Raw genomic sequence first — 21,466 nt, forward strand, 5'->3', positions numbered from 1 at the left:
GGAAAAAGTTTAGGCCAGGGGTCTGCAACCTTAAACACTCAAAGAGCCATTTGGACCGTTTCCCACAGAAAAGAAAACACCGGGAGCCACAAAACCCTTCCCGTGCCTGACTATTTCTTGAGCAGCCACAAAACTAGCATATGTAGTTGAATTAAACGTTTTGTTTTCTTCTGAAACTTTTCTTTTCTTGGATTTATCCATGGTTGGCCTATCGGGGGTTGAAAAGCTCAATACATCGTGTGCCAGCGAGTGTCACACATTGGTGGTTGTGACGCATATTTTGAGTGACAGGGAGCCACAGCAGAGGGGTGAAAGAGCCACATGTGGCTCCAGAGCCATAGGTTGCTGACCCCTGGTTTAGGCAATGCTGGTCAAAATGCATATCTAAATACACAATGGCTAATACAACCTCTACGTGGCACAAAGTTAAAAATAAAATCTTTCTGCAAATTTGAACGCATACTTTATATGCAGTTAGAAGATTAACGGGTTAAAAAAAAAAAAAGGAAGTATGGCAAGCAGGAAATAATACCTGGACTGTGAACTTTGAAGATTCTGCCGAAATTTGAGGGTCAATGGAACTACATTTTTCCCATGAATATCACCAAGTGCTACAGAGAAAACAAAGAAACAAACTGTCTTTTGTCACAGCTTAAAAAAATTTGGACCATTCCAGATAACATATTAAAAGCATCCCAAGACATGTTAAACCCAGTGCAATTTTCCCCAAGATGCTGGAGCAGCTGTGGGAAAGATGCACCTGTTTTTCAGGTGTTCTTGGTAGGTGCCATCTGCACACCCAGCTGCCCTCCTGTCACATATGGGTAGTCCTTGAGTTACAATCGCAATTGAGACTGGCATTCTGTTTGTAAGCTGTTGCGGTTGTAAATTGGGTTGTTAAATGACTGGGCTTGATTTTACAATCCCTTTTGCAACTATTGTTAAGCCAGTCACTGCAGTCATTAAGCGGATCATGTAATCTGAATCTAGCTTATCTAATGGACATTTTTGGCTGGAAAATGGCAAAAAAAAACCAAAAAACATTGCAAATTGCATTCACATGACCATGGGACGCTGCAACCAGTCATAAATATGAGCTAGTTGCCAAGTGCCCAAAATGGAAGAATAGAATAGAATAGAATAGAATAGAATAGAATAGAATAGAATAGAATAGAATAGAATAGAATAGAATAGAGGAGAGGAGAGGAGAGGAGAGGAGAGGAGAGGAGAGGAGAGGAGGGGAGGGGAGGGGAGGGGAGGGGAGGGGAGGGGAGGGGAGGAGAGGAGAAGAGAAGAGAAGAGAAGAGAAGAGAAGAGAAGAGAAGAGAAGAGAAGAGAAGAGAAGAGAACAGAGCAGAACAGAACAGAACAGAACAGAACAGAACAATAACAGAGTTGGAAAGGACCTTGGAGGTCTTCTAGTCCAACCCCCTGCTTAGGCAGGAAACCCTACACCACTTCAGACAAATGGTTATCCAACATCTTCTTAAAAGCTTCCAGTGTTGGAGCATTTACAACTTCTGAAGGCAAGGTGTTCCACTGATTAATTGTTCAACTGTCAGGAAATTTCTCCTTAATTCTAAATTGCTTCTTTCCTTGATTAGTTTCCACCAGTTCCTTCTTGTCCTGCCCTTAGGTGCTTTGGAGAATAGCTTGACTCCCTCTGGCTCTAATATGGGTCTAGCGTGTGTGTATGTTTGTATGTGTGAGAGAGATTGTGTATGGGTTTGCAGTCATAATTTTGAGGAGAGGTCATAACCTACTTTTTTCAAATCTTTAAACAACCATTAAGTGATAGGTTGCAATTCAAGGACTACTTGATTGCCTTTTGAATGTGAGTCTCTGCACAACCAAAATCTGTATTTTGTGGTTGTTGTTTTGTTTTTAACACATGCAAGTTGACTAATTGAAGAGAAGCAAATGTCAATTTTAGTTTATTAACAATTTATATATAACTCATCTGAAAATGTGATTTGGCAGTTATGATTTCAAAGGTATAATTGAAATTATAATTACCATACATTGTCACCCAATGGATGGGCACAAAATGGGGAATATGCTTTGTTATGAGCTTGGAATAAAACATAAAATTTGAAACACACAATTGGCACCTTTTAATGATGGAACGAATTCAACAGAGTGTGTATGGAACGAGAATTGGAAATAATTCCTTGTTTTTTCCTTTCTATTCATTAGAACATAAAAGTGAGTGTTTACACAGCTATCCATTTGCTAATGTACAAATAAGATAATGTAAAATAATATAAAATAATATATATGATTTTTTTTAAAAAAATAAAATAAAATATAGATATTTATTTTTAAATCTTCCATTTGGCCAATTTTATGTTAAGTTATGTTGTAGATAGGACTCAGCATTAACTTTTATTCTACCTTGTTTGTAGGCCTGTGATAAAAAAACGAAGCACAATTTTGTTTCAAGTTGCCATTGTTTCCTCAGGTAGATTAACTCAAGACAAAATGCTTAATTTTGTCCTGAATTTGAAACAAAACCCCCAAAACAGGTTATTTTGTTCAAATTCAGTACCCATTCCTTTTGATTTTTGAAATATTTTTCTAATAACTACTAGGATGTACTCCATGAGTTAAAGCACTGTTTTCCAATCTTGGCAACTTTAAGAAGTATGGGCTCTCAGAATTCCTCAGCCAGCATAAAATCCATACATCTTAAAGTCACCAACGTTGAAAAATACTGATTAAAAAAGATCAAAGTGATGATAATAACATTCAATTAAAAATAAAGGCATTTAAGGATCAGAGGAGAACATACCTTTCTCTAAATCCAATGGCCGAGAGTCATATACAATCCTAAAATCCTTGGGGTTCCAGGTTTCCTTACATGTATATTCTTTTGGTAACAGGATCTTGTGCTTTCCACGGATATCAAAAATTTCACAGGCAGTCTTCTCAAATATATATATAAAAAGAATAGATGGAGGGTTAGGGTTATGGAGGATTCTATGTAATCATCTTGAGCTTTTGGGTTAGTCATCTTGAACCTTCCAGTTAGGGGGTTAAAAGTAAATGAAATTAATTTCAGTCAAGTGGCTTGTTTAAAAAGACTGGTTTCAATTCACAGCACAGCAACTGCCAAGATCACGCAAACAATAAAGCTTCTGGGGAGGCCAAGGCTAATATGTGTATGGAGAAGGAAAGTGAGAGTTTTCAATGTAATTAACATCCATTATGCATGGAAGTGACACGATGTGCTTCTTTAGAAAGCAAAGCTGGATTAGAAGATTAGCCCCATTGTGCCTTAGAACAATTTAATGGATAACTAGGGGACACCATTGGGAATGAGAGGAGAAAGACCAAGAAAAGAGCCTGTTAATTCAATAGCCTGGCTAATCGGCAATGGGGTGTAAATGCAGACTCTACACAGGCTTTTGACAAGAAGAAACAAGAAATAAAACAGCAATTGGTGAACACATGCAAGTAGTTTTTGTTAAATGACTGCCTTGTTTAGGAAGGGGATGAAAAAGTAATTTTAAGACCAATCTTTGCATTTACAACCTTTGCAGGTTGTAAAGCCAAGGAAAATGGAAGAAGACCCTAAATCCAGTTGTGGTTTCACTTAGCAACCTCCTTGCTTAACTGCAGTTGCCAGTCCCAATTGTGGTTGCAAAATGAAAACTATCTGTATACTAAGGCTAGGGTTACCTTTCTATAAAAGTCATTTATTGTTTCTGTACTGTATTTATCTCATTTAGATTCTTCCTTTCTTGGCTCTCCCCCCCCCCCCAGGATAAATAATGTTTCTGGGCTGGGCCAAACCTCAAACCCCTCATTTCTCCCAGGGAAATCGGCTAAAGCCGTGTTTTGCAGATTCGGCAACTTTTAGATGAGTGGACTAATTCCCAGAATTCCTCATCCTGGCTGTGAAATTCTGGGAGTTGAAGTCCATACATTTTAAAAGTTGCCAAGTTTGAAAGACACTGAGCTAAATCATTAGATTCTGGTATCCGCTGCCGAGACATTGGAAACTCGGAGACTCACTGGGCATCAAGGTTATAGAGTAGAGTAGAGTAGAGTAGAGTAGAGTAGAGTAGAGTAGAGTAGAGTAGAGTAGAGTAGAACAGAACAGAACAGAACAGAACAGAACAGAACAGAACAGAACAGAACAGAACAGAACAGAACAGAACAGAATAGAATTCTTTATTGGTCAAGTGTGTTTGGACACACAAGGAATTTGTCTTTGGTGCATACGCTCTCAGTGTACATAGAAAGACAAGACACATTCGTCAAGAATCATAGTCATAGGGTACAAATAAGCAATCAAATCATACTAGGAAACAATCAATTTATTGTGTTATTGTAGTTACCTGAAATGTTAGAACGGCCCAGTTCCGAAAAGCTTCTTCTTGCCCGTTGAGTTCATCTCCTTCACCCATTGGGCTGACTGGAAATGCCCCCAACTGTGCAAGTTTTTGGTGCACAAGACGGGCAAAGGCACAGAATTCTGGATACATGCTTGAACCCAAGCCAAAGACGGCATACCTGTTCCAAGAGAAAAGCTGCATTAATGCTGGGTTTTTTAAAAAAATATTATCATGAACAAAGTGTTTGTGTTGGAGGAGATCTCATTTTAAAACAGGCATTTTTCCTTCTGAGATTATTCCTGTTGAAGTACCTCTGTTAACAACCTATTGAAAAGTTCACAAGCCTGCTGCTTGATAGAATTGAGAATACAGGCAGTCCTCGACTTACAACAGTTCAATAAAGAATAGGAATTGGTTAACTGGGATAAGCAAAATTCTGGAAGTAATTACCGGAATTTGTTACTCAGTTGTTTCATTGACAAGAGGGCATTCTGCAGAGTCTATAATTAAAAAAAAAAAAGATTGTTATATTGCATGGATAGTTTGACTGATTTTGGAAAATCAATATATAATAGCATGCATTAAAAGTATTACTTTGCCGTTGCTTGGTGCATCACCATTTCCAAAAGTGCTGGTGACCACCAGAAGTAGACTTTCCTTCTCAAGGTCTTTTAGGTTGTAATCCCCCATACAGGTAACCTAAAAGGAGAAAGGAATGTTATCAGGAACTGGAGAAGGTAAATGGAAGTGGATAAAACATGGTGAGGCAAAAAATAACATTCACTGTCCATCTTTTTTCAGAACCTGAAAAGCATATAGCCAGTTGCTAAGTGAACTCAAGGGATCACAGGTTACTTAAGAACATAGCCAAGCTTTAGTACTAACACAATACATTGTGGAAGACAAGCTTCTCTGAAAGCTATCTTGTCTACGTCATAAACCCTCTCTGCTTTATATAAGTGGAAGGCAGGGACACTGCACCGAGAGCCACGGTAGTGCAGTGGTTAGAGTGCAGTACTGCAGGCTACTTCTGCTGACTGCTGGCTGCCTGCAATTTGGCAGTTCGAATCTCACAGGCTCAAGATTGACTCAGCCTTCCATCCTTCCAAGGGGGGTAAAATGAGGACCCAAATTGTTGGGGGCAATAGGCTGACTCTGTAAACTGCTTAGAGAAGGCTGAAAAGCACTGTGAAGTGGTATATAAGTCTAAGTGCTTTTGTGTTTTATTTGTTTTATTTATATAACATACAGGGCCTGGTGGCTCAGCAGACTGATAGCATTGTGATTAACACCAGCTGTCTGCAATTACTGTAAGTTCGAATCTCACCAGGCTCAAGGTTAACTCAGCCTTCCATCCTTTCTAAGGTAGGTGAAATGAGGACCCAGTTTGTGGGGGCAATAAGCTGACTTTGTATAAATATACAAAAGTATGAAGGCTATTCCTTAACGCATTGTAAGCCGCCCTGAGTCTCCGGAGAAGGGCGGCATATAAATCAAATTAAAAATAATAATTTTTAAAAAAATCAATTTTCATCAGACAGTGTGTGGTCTGGGTATATATGTTTAAATAGTCATAATACACATCTTTGTTGTGGTATTCATCACCATAATAGTAATTATATAATAACATAATAATATAATAACAATAATACTTAACATCATCATCTTTAACAACTCGCCACTTAAACATTTCCTCTTTTTATGTCTCCTCCTTTCTAACTTCTATTTCTATTGTCTAGCCATTGATAAAATATGTCCCATATCAAAAAATATTCAGTTTCTTCTTTATCCTTAATAGTAAGCGTTAGTCTATCCATTTCTGCACATTCTAAGTGCTATTGCTATTGCTATTTTCTAAGTATCTGTAATAATACAGATAGTCCTCAACTTCAAAGTTACAGCAGCACTGAAAAAAGTGACTTACAAGCATTTTTTACACTTAGCAACTGTTGCAGCATCCCCATGATCAAATGATCAAAATTAGGATGCTTGGCAACTAGCTCGCATTGATGACCGTTGCAATGCCCCAGGGTCATGTTTTTTTATGACCTTCTGACAAGAAAAGTCAATGGGGAAGCCAGATTCACTTAACAACCGTGTTACTCACTTAACAACCGCAGTGATTCATTTAACAACTGTGGCGAGAAAGGTAAAAATGAGGCAAAACTCACCTAACAACTGTCTCGCTTAGCAACAGAAATTTGGGGCTCAGTTGTGGTCGTCAGTCAAGGACTACCCATATTGCTCTTCTTCACAAGTAAAACAATATTTATAGGTCCCGGTCAATCCCAGGCATCTTACCTTGGTACTGAAGGCACAATTGAACATATCCCCCAGCTTTCGAGCTAGAGTTTCTGATTTCCCTGTTTCTGTTGCATAGAGCACTGTTGCTTTGATCCTGACAGCCATGGCTCTTCGCATCAATGAGGACGCAAAAAACACAGCCCTGCAAAGAGAAACATTTTCTTTGATCCAGATCCAAGAGTAGATTTTCAGATGGATATCAGGGGTGAAATCTATTTACCTTCCCTACCGGTTCGGAAGTGCACACGTCACATGTACGAGCAAAACCTCTGCGCATGTGCAAACCCTTCTGCGCATGCGCAGAGTGTAAAAAACAGGTTACTTCCTGGTTAAAACCAGGAAGTAACGACGACCGGGCAGGTGGGCAGAGCCTTGTGCTGCCATCGCTACCGGTTCTCCAAACCACCCGCTGCCATCGTTATTGGTTCCTGCCGAACCGGTCCAAACCGGTAGCATTATCACCCCTGACGGATATTATAATTTATCCTGGAAACGTACTTGGCCCATATGCAGAATCTGATCTCTCTTTTCTTCGGCTTGTGTTTCTCATCTTTCCAGATGTGTGTTTTCCATGCCTCCACCTGGAAGGATAGGAGAAGTTGGTCATTTCAATGTCAGATTACCATGATTTAAGCCAGTTACCCAATTTTGCTTATAAAGCTATCACTGATTCCACAGACCTATGACTTCTCCTGCACATGTTTCCTTCACTGGCTCTTTCCTCATTCTGCTTCTATCCCTTATTCCCTTTGTTGTGGGAAACAATTGGATTTCTGCACTTGCTAAATTAAACTTGGAGCACTGGTAAATTGTATTTCTTCATATGGATCTGTGTCTACTTCTGGGCCATTCTGAAATCTTTTAGGAATCAAGGAAGCTTCACATAGAGATACACTTGGATATTGCTATGTGTTAAGGATGACTTCAAGGAGGGTTACTCCTTGACAAATAGCAATAGCAATAGTATTTAGACTTACATACTGCTTCACAGTGCTTTACAGCCCCCTCTAAGTGGTTAACAGAGTCAGCGTATTGCCCCCAGCAATCTGGGTCCTCATTTTACCGACCTCGGAAGGATGGAAGGCTGAGTTAATCTTGAGCCGCTCAGGATCGAACTGCTGAACTGTAGGCAGCCGGCAGTCAGCAGAAGTAGCCTGCAGTATTGCATTCTAACCACTGAGCCACCATAGCTCTTATCATTGCCAAGTCTAGTTATAATATATTTATACTTTGTGTTGATCATAAACAATTGCTCCCTTAATAATGTTCTAAGCTATTCCTTGCTTCCCAAAATTATCTTTTCTAAATTTCTGCTTAGAACTAAATGTGGGAAAAGGATAAAAGAAGGAAGGAAGGAAGGACTAAGTTTGAATTAGTTGGTGGCAGAGATAAACCGGTGGTCTGGACTCAATTTTCATGGGAATAATACTTAGAACCTGGGGAAATTACTCCATCCATCCATCCATCCATCCATCCATCCATCCATCCATCTTGTCAGAGTGTTTACAGCATGACCGCTATTTTGAGACAACCCAGGAGCAAAATACAGGACACAGATGTTTGTCTTACAAACAGTGGTTTATATACGAGACTTCTGTTTACAGACATACACGTGGTAGGCACATACCAGACAAGCAATCATTCTTCAACTCTACACAGAGAACTACAATGCAGATAGAACATGGCGAGGAGAATGATACACGAGGAGAGAGATACGCCCTCTCATGGCCTCCTTTATATAGACAGCTTCTTAAAGGGCAATAACCCTGCTGACTCATCCTCAGTTCATCATCTTGATTCACAGCCTTACAACGGCTGGTCAGCTTTAAATCTTCATTACCTGGACACATCCATCCATCCATCCTATATATCCCTAATGGAAGCCAATTTATGGTTGTTAAGCTTCTGGCCTAGAAACTAAGAAATTGTGAGATCCAGTTCCATTTTAGGCATGAAAACTGGCTGGGTAACTTTAGCCAATCACCAGAAGACTGTGAGTTCTAATCCCACTTTAGGCATGAAAGTCAGCTGGATGACGGGCAGGCTACTCTCTCTCAGCCCAACCTATCTCATGGGGCTGTTGTGGGGAAAATAAGAGGAGGAAGGAATACTAGGTATGGTAGCCATCTTGAGTTACTTATAAACTACAAATCTAATAAATAAATTAATGACAAAAGCCAGTTTTCCAATGTTTCATGGGAAAAAAAACAAAAATAAAAGCTGATTTTGAATTGAAAGATGCTAATATGAACCACGCAATCCACTGAATTGAACTTAGCTCACCTGATAATAATAGAAGGGTGAAATAATGTAATTCAACATCTCCTGATGGAAGAGAGGTGTAATGCTACCCGAGATGGGAGGAACCAGCCAAACCCAATCTGCCGGACACCCACCACGAATCCGGTATTCATTCTGCATGTACTTCATGAATGATTCCGCGGCAGAATGGTGGTCCATGATAGTGATGCTTTGTTTCTAGAAGAGTCACAGAAATGCAAAACTTACTTGGCTCCAGTGTACACATTGGTTAAGACTTTCAGGCACAAGTCCATGGCCTTATCGACAGTACTCGACTTGCAACCATTTGTTTAGTGACCGTTTGAAGTTACAACGGCACTGAAAAAAAGCGACTTACAGCCGTTTTTCACACTTACACCCATTGCAGCATCCCTGTGGTCCAAGCGTGGAATTCAATTTTTTTTACTACTAGTTCTGTGGGCATGGCTTGGTGGGCGTGGCAGAGGAAGGATATTGCAAAATCTCCATTCCCACCCTACTCCAGGGGAAGGATATTGCAAAGTCCCCATTCCCACCCAACTCCTGGGGGAAGGATATTGCAAAATCTCCATTCCCACCTCACTCTGGGGCCAGCCAGAGGTGGTATTTGCCGGTTCTCAGAACTACTCAAAATTTCCGCTACCGGTTCTCCAGAACCTGATGAATAGCACCTCTGCTATCCAAATTCGTCATACACTTGGCAACTGGTATGTACTCATGATAGTTGCAATATTCCTGGATCATGTGATCACCGTTTGCGACCTTCTGACAAGCAGAGTCAATGGGGAAGCCCGATTCACTTAACAACCCTGTCGGTAACTTAACTACAGCAATTCAGTTAACCACAGTGGCAAGAGAGGTCATGAAATGGGGCAAAATTCATTTAACAACTATCCTGCTTAGCAAGAGAATGATGGGTAATTGATTTAGAAGCAACTAATCCAATCCATGGTTGATTTAGTTGCTTGCAAAGATCTCCAACAAAGCCTTTTCTTCTTTGAAGGAAACAAACAAAAAACAAAAAACCCAGTTCTGAACTTCAGACCTTCTCGCTGCAAAGGAAGTGGCTAGAAATAGAGAAGAGCGACCTTTTGCCTCTCCGTTTTCCACTCACCTGAAAACTATGGAGCACAGCAATGTTAACCTCTATAACAGCTTTGTCTTTCCACAGGGAAGAGAGTTTGTTTGTTTCCAGGCCCATCCTTCTCCCCACTTCCTGAATCAAGCAGACAAAATGGGGAACACACAATGTGTCATATTCTACTGTGTTTCCCCGAAAATAAGACATCCCCTGATAATAAGCCCAATTGGGTTTTTGAGCGCATGCACTAAAATAAGCCCCCTCCTGAAAATAAGCCCTCCCTGAAAATATTTAAACACATGTGCAGCAGGTCCCCGTCATTTCCTCTGATTAGGGTTAGGGATACAGAGCTGGAAATCAGGTAAGACTGCAAGAGGAGCCCCGTCTTGCTCCACGCACCCCAATAAGGCCAAGCGCTTATTTCGGGGTTCAAAAAATTATAAGACAGGGTCTTATTTTCGGGGAAACACAGTAGCTTCATTGAAATGGTATAAATACAGCTTTCATCGTCTGCACCCACCCACCCTCTGCAGATGCCTCTGGCCACCTGAAACACACCTTAACCCCCCAACCAATCTTTACAAAGGCTTACCTGAAGAATATTGTAGCGCCGGACATCACAGAAGTCCCGTACCCCAATCTCAGTCCCCATGTACCAGCCATTAAAAGGACAAGCTGTAAATTCCAACCCACCAACTTCAAGGAGCATATTAGACACAGCTGGAACTGCATACCACTTCAAGTCCAGGTCTTTAAACCATTCATATCTGCAGAAAGGATTACACAGAGTTGTGTTAACAAGCCATCTATTATCCATTATTTTGACTGGGTAACCTATTGGTTCTTTCATTGTTAAATTCACGCTGCACCTCAGTTCCTCAACAGCCACTTCTCATTAAATGAGCCTGTAGTACAGTGGACTAAAGCACTGTAATTAACGTCTGCTGCTTGCAATTACTGCAAGTTCAAATCTCACCAGGCTCAAGGTTGACTCAGCCTTCCATCCTTTCAAAGGTAGGTAAAATGAGGACCCAGATTGTGGGGGCAATAAGCTGACTTTGTATAAATATACAAAAGTATGAAAGGCTATTGCTTAATGCATTGTAAGCCGCCCTGAGTCTCCGGAGAAGGGCGGCATATAAATTAAAGCAAAAAAAAAAAGTTACTTTGTTGGAAGGGGAAAAACACAAGTAACTGGAAATTTGGACTATAATGGCCCTGCTATCTATGTCTGGACTCTGTTTTGTAACAGCGGCCTTAGCATCTGCTGAAAGTTTTCCCCAATTATATCATTAAGAGAGAGAGAGAAAAAAAAACTCATTTTGATTAAACACAAGATGAGAAAAGCTGCAAAGCTTCGGGACTAAACATTCTTGCCGTTTCCTTACTTTCGGCTCAATTTTACGTGCCTGTTATCTCCAAGGACAAGTTCAACATCATTTAACCAAACAAAAGCCAAGCCAACCTGTCCCAAGGTCTCTCAGCAAACAATCTTGCTTTGATAAGAGTCCTCCACCTGACCCATCACAAACAGGTCTGGGCTTCTGTCATCTGAAGCCAAGATGCTTACGTGGGATGCTCCATCGACACCTCCAGGATGAGCTCTGGCGGCAATTCAAATAATTCTGGGTCTTGGCCGTTGGCTTGCAGGACCAGTGGAAGCACATCAAAGCAGCCATATTTGGCTCTCCAGCCAAGCTGGATGCAGAGCTGAGAGAAGGGAAAGAAGGGTGGTGATTCTTTTTCTTTCTTTCTTGAGAGGAGACAAAGTATTCGGCTTCTTGAATGCCCAAAGACCATGACTTATGGGTTCTGGAACTGGATGCAGTTTTGGTAAAGATGGAATCAGAGGTGCGCTGCTGGGAGTTCGCAGGGGTTCGGGAGAACCTCTAGCTAAGATTCTGTGCAGTTCAGAGAAGCTTCAAATCCCATTCCTGGCTGGTCCCTCTCACCTCGCTCCGCCCCTCCCAGGAGTCCCCACGTGGCCCGTTTTGGATGCAGGTAAGTGCAGGGTGCACATGGAGGCTTTGGGAGGGCAAAAAACATGCCTACTGCCTTCAGGAAGTCCAGAAACGGGCCTGTTTCCGGCCTCCAGAGGGCCTCCGGAGCCTAGGAAGGCCGTTTTCGCCCTCCCGGAGGCTCGAAGAAAGCCTCTAGAGCCCGGGGAGGGCAAAAATGCCCCCCCACCATGGTGCAGGAGACTGACTAGTCCACGCCCACTATGGCCACGCCCACCCAACAACCGGGCAGAGAACCCCTTGCTAAAATTTTTGAAGCCCACCTCTGGGTGGAATGCCCTGATCATCTCATGTTTGGACTATTGCAATGCATTCCATAAGGGGGATGCAGAATGTAGCAGCACAGACAGCTTTAGGCATCCCTGTAGTGGTAACCCCGGGTAACACCACTGCTGTGGGAACTGCACTGGTTGCGGGTTTGCTTTTCGGTCCAGTTCAAGGTGTGTTATCATCATCTTCAAAGCCTTTTATGGCATGGATTCAGATTAACTGAGGAACAGTCTCTCATCCAATGGGACTGGCCCAGCCCACTCACTCCTGCAGAAGAGGTATATTAGGAATTTAGGCTGGTGGGGTCTAGGAGACGAGCCTTTTCTGCTGTGGCTCCTGCCCTTTGGAACAGGGTGAGCTTAGCCCCTACCATCTTGCTCTTCTGAAGGGCTCTCAAAACCTGGTCCTGCCACTGCCCTGAGGTCTCGATGGGGATGTTCCACTTTGGAGGTGGTTAGTAGCAATAGCAACAGCACTTAGACTTATATACCGCTTCATAGTGCTTTACAGCCCTCTCTAAGCGGTTTACAGAATCAGCTATTGCCCCCAACAATCTGGGTCCTCATTTTACCCGCCTCGGAAGGATGGAAGGATGAGTCAACCTTGAGCCAGTGAGAATCGAACTAAGACGGTGAGATTTGAATTAAGTAGCCTGCAGTACTGCACTCCAACCACTGTTCCACCTTGGCTCTATAGTAGATAGATCCTACCTCCATCCCAGTCATTTATTCATCCCTTTTATTTAATTTCTTGTTAACATTTAATGTTTTAATGCTAACACTGAATGTTTTTCATGTTTTAATGCTCTCGTTGTTTTATACTGTGCTTTTAAGGTGTTGTAAGCCGCCAGGGAGATGGACGGCATAGAGCCAGTTTGGCCTAGTCTTACAGCATCAAGGTAGAAAGCAGGAGGCCATGCCTTCAACTCCCACCTTAGCAGAAAAACCAGCTGGGTTATTTTGGGCCAGTCACTTTCTCTCAGCCCAATCCCCTCCTCAGGGTTGTTATTGTGGGAGAGGAATAGGAGGAGGAAGTTGGGTATGTTCAACACCTTGAGTTATTTATAAAAATAATAAAGGCGGGAAACAAATAAATAAATAAATAAAATATAAATTTAATAAATTAACAATAGTACCCTGTTTCCCCCAAAATAAGACGTCCCCTGATAATAAACCCAATCGGGCTTTTGAGCACATGGCAAAAAAATATAAGACAGGGCCTTATTTTCAGGGAAACATGCAGTGGTGAAATCTAAAATTTGTTACTAATGGTTTTGTGGGCGTGGCTGGGTGGGGGGGGTTAATGTGACTGGGTGGACCTGGCCAATTTTTTTTTCTTTTAAAACCATTTCTTCTACAACATCTTTGGCGAAGAGGTTGTAAAAAAATGCTTTCAAAAGGCTCTGACGATCCCAGCTGAGTTGCCTGATCGGCAGAGGCTTTTTTTCTTCTAAAAGAAAAAAAAAAACCTCTGCCGATCAGGCAACTCAGCTGGGATCATCAGCTGACGATGCCTTTGACGATCCCAGCTGAGCCGCGTAATCATCATAGGCTTTTTTTTTTTTTACTTTTAAAAGCATTTTTTGAGCCGAAGAGATTGTAGAAAAAATGCTTTTAAAAATTAAAAGAAAAAGCCTCTGATGATTGTGCGGCTCAGCTGGGCATGGGGTGAGGGGCAGGGATTTTTGCTACTGGTTCTCTGAACCACCCGCCTCCATCGCTACCAGATCAGGTGATCCAGTCCGAACCAGGAGCATTTCACCCCTGGAAACATGGTAATAAAAATGCACTACTCTCGATATTTATTTTGTACATACTTGTGTAAACTCCAGGTTGGCTGGATCTCCCACAATGGATCCATCTGGCATCTGGTAGCCAGCATATTGGATGAGTTGATTGTTCCATATTCGGAAGTCGTGCTTTCCATCAGTTCTGTGGGGGAAGACAGTGATGGTGGACCTGTTTCAAGAGAGTGGGAGTGAATGACAGCTTACTCAGTGATTCTATAGATCCCGATGAAATATATATATATATATATATATATATTAAAAATGGCTCATACCTTATGTTCCCTCCATTTGTAGCATACTCCAAATGGCGACAAAGATGTTCAAACATTTCTTTAGCATTAGTGCAACTGCGAGCATCAAACACCTAAAAGGCATTAATCGGTAAATGAGAAAACTTAATATTAGTAATACAGCCTTCCAAGGTCGTTTTCCAACCCAATGCAAGAAATATAACTTTTGCAATCTTAAATAACTCTTAGATAACTCGTACTTGACTCTTAGAAACCAGTTAGTTTAGCATGTTTTGCAGATAATAACCTCACAGAAAGGACACTTATAGATCATGTAGCTCCAACTTTGATCAAGAATAGATCCATCATACTGAAATAGATTTCCTGGAGACCTTCAGTGTTCCACGGCCTGTAAGTTATATCAGAGTTCTCTCTAGGACAGGGGGGTCAAACTCGATTTCATTGAGGGCGGAATCAGGGTTGTGTTTGACCTTGGGAGGGTGTGGCCAGCTTGACATCAGTCGTGTCGGGGGCACCTGTGGTGGCCCAAGCGCTCTGCCAGCAAAAATGGGCTTCCTTGAGATGTCGTCTCCTGCAACCCTCTGACAGTGAAAACGGAGCTCGGGAGGGCCGGATCCAGCCTCTGGGCCTTGAGTTTGAAACCCCTACTCTAGGGCAATATTTCTCAACCTCAGCAACTTTAAGCTGTGTGGACTTCTATTCCCAGAATTCCCCAGGCACAGCTTACAGTTGTTGAGAAGCATTATCCTAGAAGGTCAAAGAAACAGTATCAATCTCTCATCTCATTCATCATTTTCATTGTTCTCTGAAACATGCTTTTTTTCAGGTTACACATTCTGAACTTCTAAAAGGCAGATTGGGGATTCAAGAATTTAAATCTTTGCTAAGATTGTAAAGTCCAATAATATGTGTGCCTATTCTTTCCTATCTCTAACCTTGTCGTTGACATCATCAGAGCATCTTAAACATAGTCCTAGAATGCTGGGCCAGAGTTCCATTCTTTGTCTTATAATTTTTGTGGAGGTATTTTGCAGTGGCTCAGTGGCTAAGACGCTGAGCTTGTCAATCGAAAAGTCGGCAGTTCAGCGGTTCGAATCCCTAGTGCCGCGTAACAGGGTGAGCTCCCGTTACTTGTCCCAGCTTCTGCCAACCTAGGAATCCCAAAGCATGTAAAAAATGCAAGTAGAAAAATAGGGACCACCTTTGATATGAAGGTAACAGTGCTCTGTGCACCTTTGGCATTTAGTCATGCCGGCCACATGACCACGGAGACGTCTTTGGACAGTGCTGGCTCTTTGGCTTTGAAACGGAGATGAGCACCGTCCCCTAGAGTCGGGAATGACTAGCACATATGTGCTAGGGCAGGGGTCAGCAACCCGCGGCTCTGGAGCCACATGTGACACTTTCATCCCTCTGCTGTGGCTCCCTGTTGCTGGTCAGCTCCACAATTATAGGGCTTTTGGTTAGGACAGGTAGAGGAAAAAGGAGGCCGAGTTAGGAGGAGACTTTATGGTGGGGGAACCGGACTCCCGGTCGGCTCCAGAATTGAATGGGGGCTTCCAGTTAGGACCTTTGTGGCTCTTTGAGTGTTTAAGGTTGCCAACTCCGGTGCTAGGGGAATCTTTACCTATCACTATGGAATAGGATGAGCCGAAGCCTGGCTTTTTCAGTAGAATCTGGTTAAGTCTGGAAGAGCAAAAGCAAATGGATCACCTGTAAATTGGACCACTGGATTCTCCCGATGCACCGAGGAGCATTTCTCCAGGCTTGCTTTGTGGCAAAGATAAGCTCTTCATTGGTGAGTTGATAAGTTCCTGTTCTTTCTATCTCCTGAGCCACTGCTTCCAGCCGTGTTGTGTGCTCTTCCGTTTCCGCCCTGCAAAGAAAATAAAGGAAATGGCAACAGTGGTGAACAGGGCAGTAAGTAATATTGGTAAAGCTAACATAATTCAGAAAGTTTTCCAAAATCATTCAGGGATTTGTCAATCAAAGAGATGCACAGAAGAAACAAGTGAATGTTGAAAACCATCATTCTTTCCTATGGCTATCAGGCGATCCTGAATTGATGGTGTTCCTGGGAGGAGAAGACAGCCTGTAAAATTCCTCATTACCTTGACACATTGCCGCAGGAGTCATAATAATAAGACTTTTTTCCCCCCTTGTAGCGCCAATAACATCATTGTTTGCTTGTAAGATTAGAAGTCGTCTGCAAACTCTGGCTCCAAACATTAAAAATACAGCTTTCTAGATAGTAGAGATCCTTCACCTAATAACTTGCCATTAAACATGGTTTGTTTAATCAGCTACAATCAGTACAGTAGTTTCTCAAACTGCAAAGCTGTAAACCAATAAACAATAAACAGTAAAGAAGCTACCTTCATATTCTGTGCCTAAGCCAGAGGTCTTCAAACTTGGCAGCTTTAAGACTTGTGGATTTCAACTCCCAGAATTCTCCAGCCAGCTATGCTGCCAAGTTTGGGGACCCCTGGCCTAAGCCATAACTAATCAAACCAGGATTGGGAGGGGAATTGATGTAATTGTTAGGAGTCAAAAACAATTTGATGCCACACAACCAGTGCAAGGAGAGAACCAGGGGTGAAATCCAGCAGGTTCTAACAAGTTCTGGAGAACCGGTAGCGGAAATTTTGAGTAGTTCAGAGAACCGGCAAATACCACCTCTGGCTGGTCCCAGAGTGGGGTGGGAATGGAGATTTTGCAATATCCTTCCCCTGCCACGCCCACCAAGCCACGCCTATAGAACCGGTAGGGAAAAATGTTGGATTTCACCCCTGGAGAGAACCATCAATGACAAGTAAACCTGCCTGATTTATATCATTGTTCCACCATTGCCTTCAACATATAAAAAAGCACATGCACATTTACGAAACTTCAGCTCCCTTTTTCTTCTCCAGTTACATGGTTAAATATTCTTTTGCCAGCCATAAGCAGGCACAAAAATGCCTTGATTTAAGACAGCTGTCTTCCAACCTCAACCATTTTAACATGCATATATACTTCAACCCAGGCTACCTTGCTGGGGAATTCTGGGAGTTGAAGTCCACATGACTAAAAGTGACCGAAGTCAACAAACATTGAAGAAAGATGAATCTCATCTTAGCAGATATATAAGAGTCCGAAAGGAGAAGGGCGGTATACAAATCTAATAAAAGATAAAGATAAAGAAAGATAAAACCTGGGTTCATATAGTAAGTCATTGCTTCCATTCACCGTGGTGTGTAGAACGAACTGTAGGAAGAAATATCCTTCTGGGTTCAGCTCCAAGTGGGGAAAAAGACACTGGAAACATGGAGACTGCTTGGAAAGATGGTTTAATGATGGACAGGATCACATGGTTTGAGTTCCTGAACAGAAAAAGGGGCGAGATACAGCGAGTCTCCGGGTTTTATGCCCTCTCTGGCTTTGAATTTCTTGGAGCCCAGAAAGAGTATCCTGATTGGTTGTCAGACTCTCAGGGGGTGGGGGTCTTAGCTAGCCTTGCGGGCTGATGTAATCTTCCCAGGTGCCATGTGGTGAGTTTCTGTTGCTAGATGGGTCCTATTGTGTTGCAGATGATGGTCCATTGACAAAGATTGAGTTTCTTCCTCTGGCCCGTTGACAAAGGGTGGGAGCAGGAAGATGGGAGCTGCGTCTTTAAAACATTTTTCTCCATTTCTCATCCAGAGAAACATAACATTCTGCCTTTTTAATATTTCCCAAAATATTTAATTCTTCTAGGAAAGGGGTGGGTGCTAACTTCCTACAGAACCAAGATGGCTATGTTCACACACAGAACTAAGCAAACCATGCTATGCCATACTAGATCTATGAACGCAGCCGGAATGGAAATTGTTAGCTCTCTACAGTCTCAACTGGAAACTCTTCCTAGATTTTGCAAGATACTAAATAATACAGACTTTTGTTATACCATATTTTTGGGAGTATAAGACGCACCTTGTTTCCCCCTAAAAGGGGATGAAAATTTGGGTGCGTCTTATACACCGAATGTAGCCCCGCCCACCCACTGGCCCCCACCATTTGGCCTCTGCCTCCCAGCAATTTACCTCTTTGCAGCAAGCAGCAAGAAGAAACAGCCCATTTCAGCTTCAGCACAGCCTAATTAGCACAAGTTGATTGTTCGTTGGATCGGCCTCCTGACTCTCAGCTGTTTCAGGCTGCAGGGATTGCCATTGCTTATAGCTGCGCGGGCCTCTGCTGCTTGCTGCAAGGAGGTAAATTGCTGGGAGCATATTTTTTTTCTTGTGCTAATCAAGCTATGCTGAAAACGAAAATGAAAGCAGGCTGTTGGCTGATTGCTGCAATGAGGCAAAATTGCTGGGAGGCAGAGGCAGATCTCTTTTTCTTGTTTTCCTCCCCAAAAAAGGAAAGTGCGTCTTATAGTCCGGAGCGTCTTATACTCCGAAAAATATGGTATTGCACGCAATGCATATATAGTAAAGCAAGCAGCCATTGGACCAATCTTAGCCTTGATGGTCATGGGACTATCTCTGGAGGCCATCTGCTGGGAGGCTATGGGTTTCCTTGGCCAGTTGGTTGGCCACTGTGACAATAGACTGCTGGATGAAATGGGCCAGGAGTCTGATCCAACAGAGCACTGCTTAGATTCTTATGTTCTAAATCAGTGGTGGGTTTCAAAAATTTTTTGGGTGTGGGTGTGGCTTGGTGGGCGTGGCATGGTGTGGCTTGGTGGGTGTGGTGTGGCTTGGTGGGCGTGGCTTGGTGGATGTGGCAGGGGAAGGATACTGTAAAATCTCCATTCCTTCCCCACTCCAGGGGAAGGTTACTGCAAAAACCCATTTCCTCCCGATCAGCTGGGACGTGGGAGGCAGAGAATAGATGCAGGCGGGGCCAGTCAGAATTTTTACTACCAGTTCTCAGAACTACTCAAAATTTCCCCTACCGGTTCTCCAGAACTGGTCAGAACCTCTGTTCTAAATGAATAATTACCCGAACAAATTTCAGTCCTGTAGGCCAAACATGGCCTGCTGAGGCCTCCATCTGTCTTGACGGATCCTATTAGCTTCCCTTCGTCTCTCTCCCCCTCTTTTGATTTCTCCCGGAGTTCAGAAACTGTGATTTTCAGCCATTATATTTCTAATCTCTTGTCAGCAGCTATTTGGAGATAACAAGGTCAGGCCTCTCAAGGCTTTCGTTTCTGTGCGCTCCTCACCCTTCGCCTCTAGACCCGAGAGACAAAGCTTTTTGTACATGACAGGTTTCTTCCTCCTTTCAAAGGGAGCGTGAGGCTGCTCCAGACTGCCTCTGCATGAAAGAATGGCTTAAGGAGAGCAGGTGGTAGAACTACCTATCTGTGAAGTTGTCCCTTTATCTGAGTTGCCAAGGATGCAAGAGCTGAGAATGAAGATGTGGGTCCCTGCACCTGCCACAAATGCCTGATACAAGAATGTCGTGGGCATCATTGCATCATTATATAATTTGCGTTATCTAGACAAAAATGTCAGAACATCAAGACCAGCGTTAGTCCCTCTCTCACAGATTCCGCCCTCCCCCCAAATGTTTTTGATTTTGGTTGCAGGATTGTATGTAAAGCAGCTTGGATGTCTGAAAGCAGAGTTCAAATGTAAATGTTCTCTAATTTTTCTTTGTTCTTTTCTGCTGTAGGAAGTTAACACCCACCCTCTTCTAGGAAAGGAAATATTCTAGGAAATATTAAAAAGGCAGAATATTATATTTCCCTGGATGAGAAATGGAGAAATGCTTTTTTAGGCAGGAAACAAACTCACTCTTAATAGCCCCAACCATCCTCAATAGCCCACAGCAGATGTCTGCACTTAAAAGATAAAGAGATAGCTAGTTCTATTCATAGGCAAATGCCCGCACCCAAGATCCAACAAAGATAGGATTAGCCCTCTACCCATCTAGCAACAGAACTCACCACATGGCACCTGGGAAGATTACATCACCCAGCAAGGCTCAACCAAGCCTGGGACACAGACAGCCTACAAAGTTAGCTAAAACCCCTGCATGGCCCCATGGGAGTCTACAACCAATCAGAATATAAGCTCAAATTCAAAGCCCAACAGAGGGTATAAATCTCTCTCACACACACCCATGTGTCTGTTTTGCCCAGGACCTCAAAACCATGTCCATCATTAAAAACCATCTTTCCAAATAGCCTCCATGTTTCCAGTGTCTTTCTCCCCACTTGGAACTGAACCCAGATGGACATTTCTTCCCACACTACTTTTCTATAATTCCGGAGAGACGCATTCCCTGATTACCTGCTCTTTCCTTTTTGTTTCACTTACAAACTTAAGACAACACAAAGGCAGTTTATTGCTCCGTTAGCACTACAATTAGAGTAATGCTATTACGCCAATCACCGCCTGAAGCTTTAAAAAGGTCTTCCGAAATTGCCGAAAGGAAGTGAATCACAGGATAGAAGCTCAAAATAAGCCAAAAAACCCCAAAAAACCTGACTCACTTTTGAAGTGTGTTGTAGAAAAGATGGATAAACTCAGTTGCTTGAAGTAGTAATTTGTCTCTGGGGATGGGTTCCTCTCGGGGACCTCGGATTAACCTTTTCGGATTCATGAGAGATCCCTGGCAAACTTTGTTCTGACAGTTAAGACCCTGGGGAAAAAAATATGTACAGGCAAAAGGGATGGATTAGCAAACACTTCTAGAATCAGCAGTAGGCACAGGTACTAGGTTTAACCTTTGGGGTGGTTTAATTAACAGAGGTGGGATTCACTGGCCTTCCCTACCGGTTTGCAAATGTGAGCACACACGCTCGTACACCCGTGCTCACTTTGCTCACACACACCATCTTCCACGCATGCTCAGCCTTCTGTGCATGCTCTTTGCTCACGCGCACACCTTCCGCACGTGCACACATGCACACAACCTCCAAAACGTGGTGAAATTACATCCGGGCATGTGGGCAGGGCCTACTGCAGTTGCCGCTACCAATTCGCCCGAACCGAACAGAACCGTTTGAATCCCACCACTGGTTTAATACCCGTCTCAATGAAACGTTGCCCTTACAATGGAAAGCACAGTATGGGGAAAAAATCTGCTCAGGATCTCAGATCAATACGGATTAGTTATGGATGACTGTACTCCTGAGAATAACATGACCAACCAAGAAAACA

The 21,466-nt window shown here is 42.7% G+C and overlaps 1 protein-coding gene across 1 annotated transcript in view; it reads right to left on the reverse strand.

Moving 5' to 3' along the window:
* The window catches only part of NOS2 (nitric oxide synthase 2), a 35,572-nt gene extending 14,651 nt beyond the window's left edge, over window positions 1-20,921 (reverse strand). Inside the window, exons 1-15 of the mRNA XM_070945411.1 lie at window positions 20,797-20,921; window positions 16,047-16,209; window positions 14,355-14,446; window positions 14,110-14,251; window positions 11,576-11,715; window positions 10,598-10,772; window positions 10,039-10,140; window positions 8,928-9,122; window positions 7,143-7,225; window positions 6,642-6,786; window positions 4,935-5,039; window positions 4,791-4,840; window positions 4,344-4,518; window positions 2,792-2,924; window positions 533-611 (exon numbers count right to left, since the gene is read on the reverse strand). Of these exons, the coding sequence (XP_070801512.1) occupies window positions 533-611; window positions 2,792-2,924; window positions 4,344-4,518; window positions 4,791-4,840; window positions 4,935-5,039; window positions 6,642-6,786; window positions 7,143-7,225; window positions 8,928-9,122; window positions 10,039-10,140; window positions 10,598-10,772; window positions 11,576-11,715; window positions 14,110-14,251; window positions 14,355-14,446; window positions 16,047-16,209; window positions 20,797-20,906 (1,889 nt within the window). The 5' untranslated portion in view covers window positions 20,907-20,921. The remainder of the gene's footprint in view (window positions 1-532; window positions 612-2,791; window positions 2,925-4,343; window positions 4,519-4,790; window positions 4,841-4,934; window positions 5,040-6,641; window positions 6,787-7,142; window positions 7,226-8,927; window positions 9,123-10,038; window positions 10,141-10,597; window positions 10,773-11,575; window positions 11,716-14,109; window positions 14,252-14,354; window positions 14,447-16,046; window positions 16,210-20,796) is intronic.
* Between the last annotated feature and the right edge of the window lie 545 nt (window positions 20,922-21,466).

The sequence above is a fragment of the Pituophis catenifer genome, unplaced genomic scaffold (assembly GCF_029215685.1).
Source record: "Pituophis catenifer annectens isolate HBS135680 unplaced genomic scaffold, rPitCat1.0.hap2 SCAF_1, whole genome shotgun sequence".
Classification (NCBI taxonomy): domain Eukaryota; kingdom Metazoa; phylum Chordata; class Lepidosauria; order Squamata; family Colubridae; genus Pituophis; species Pituophis catenifer.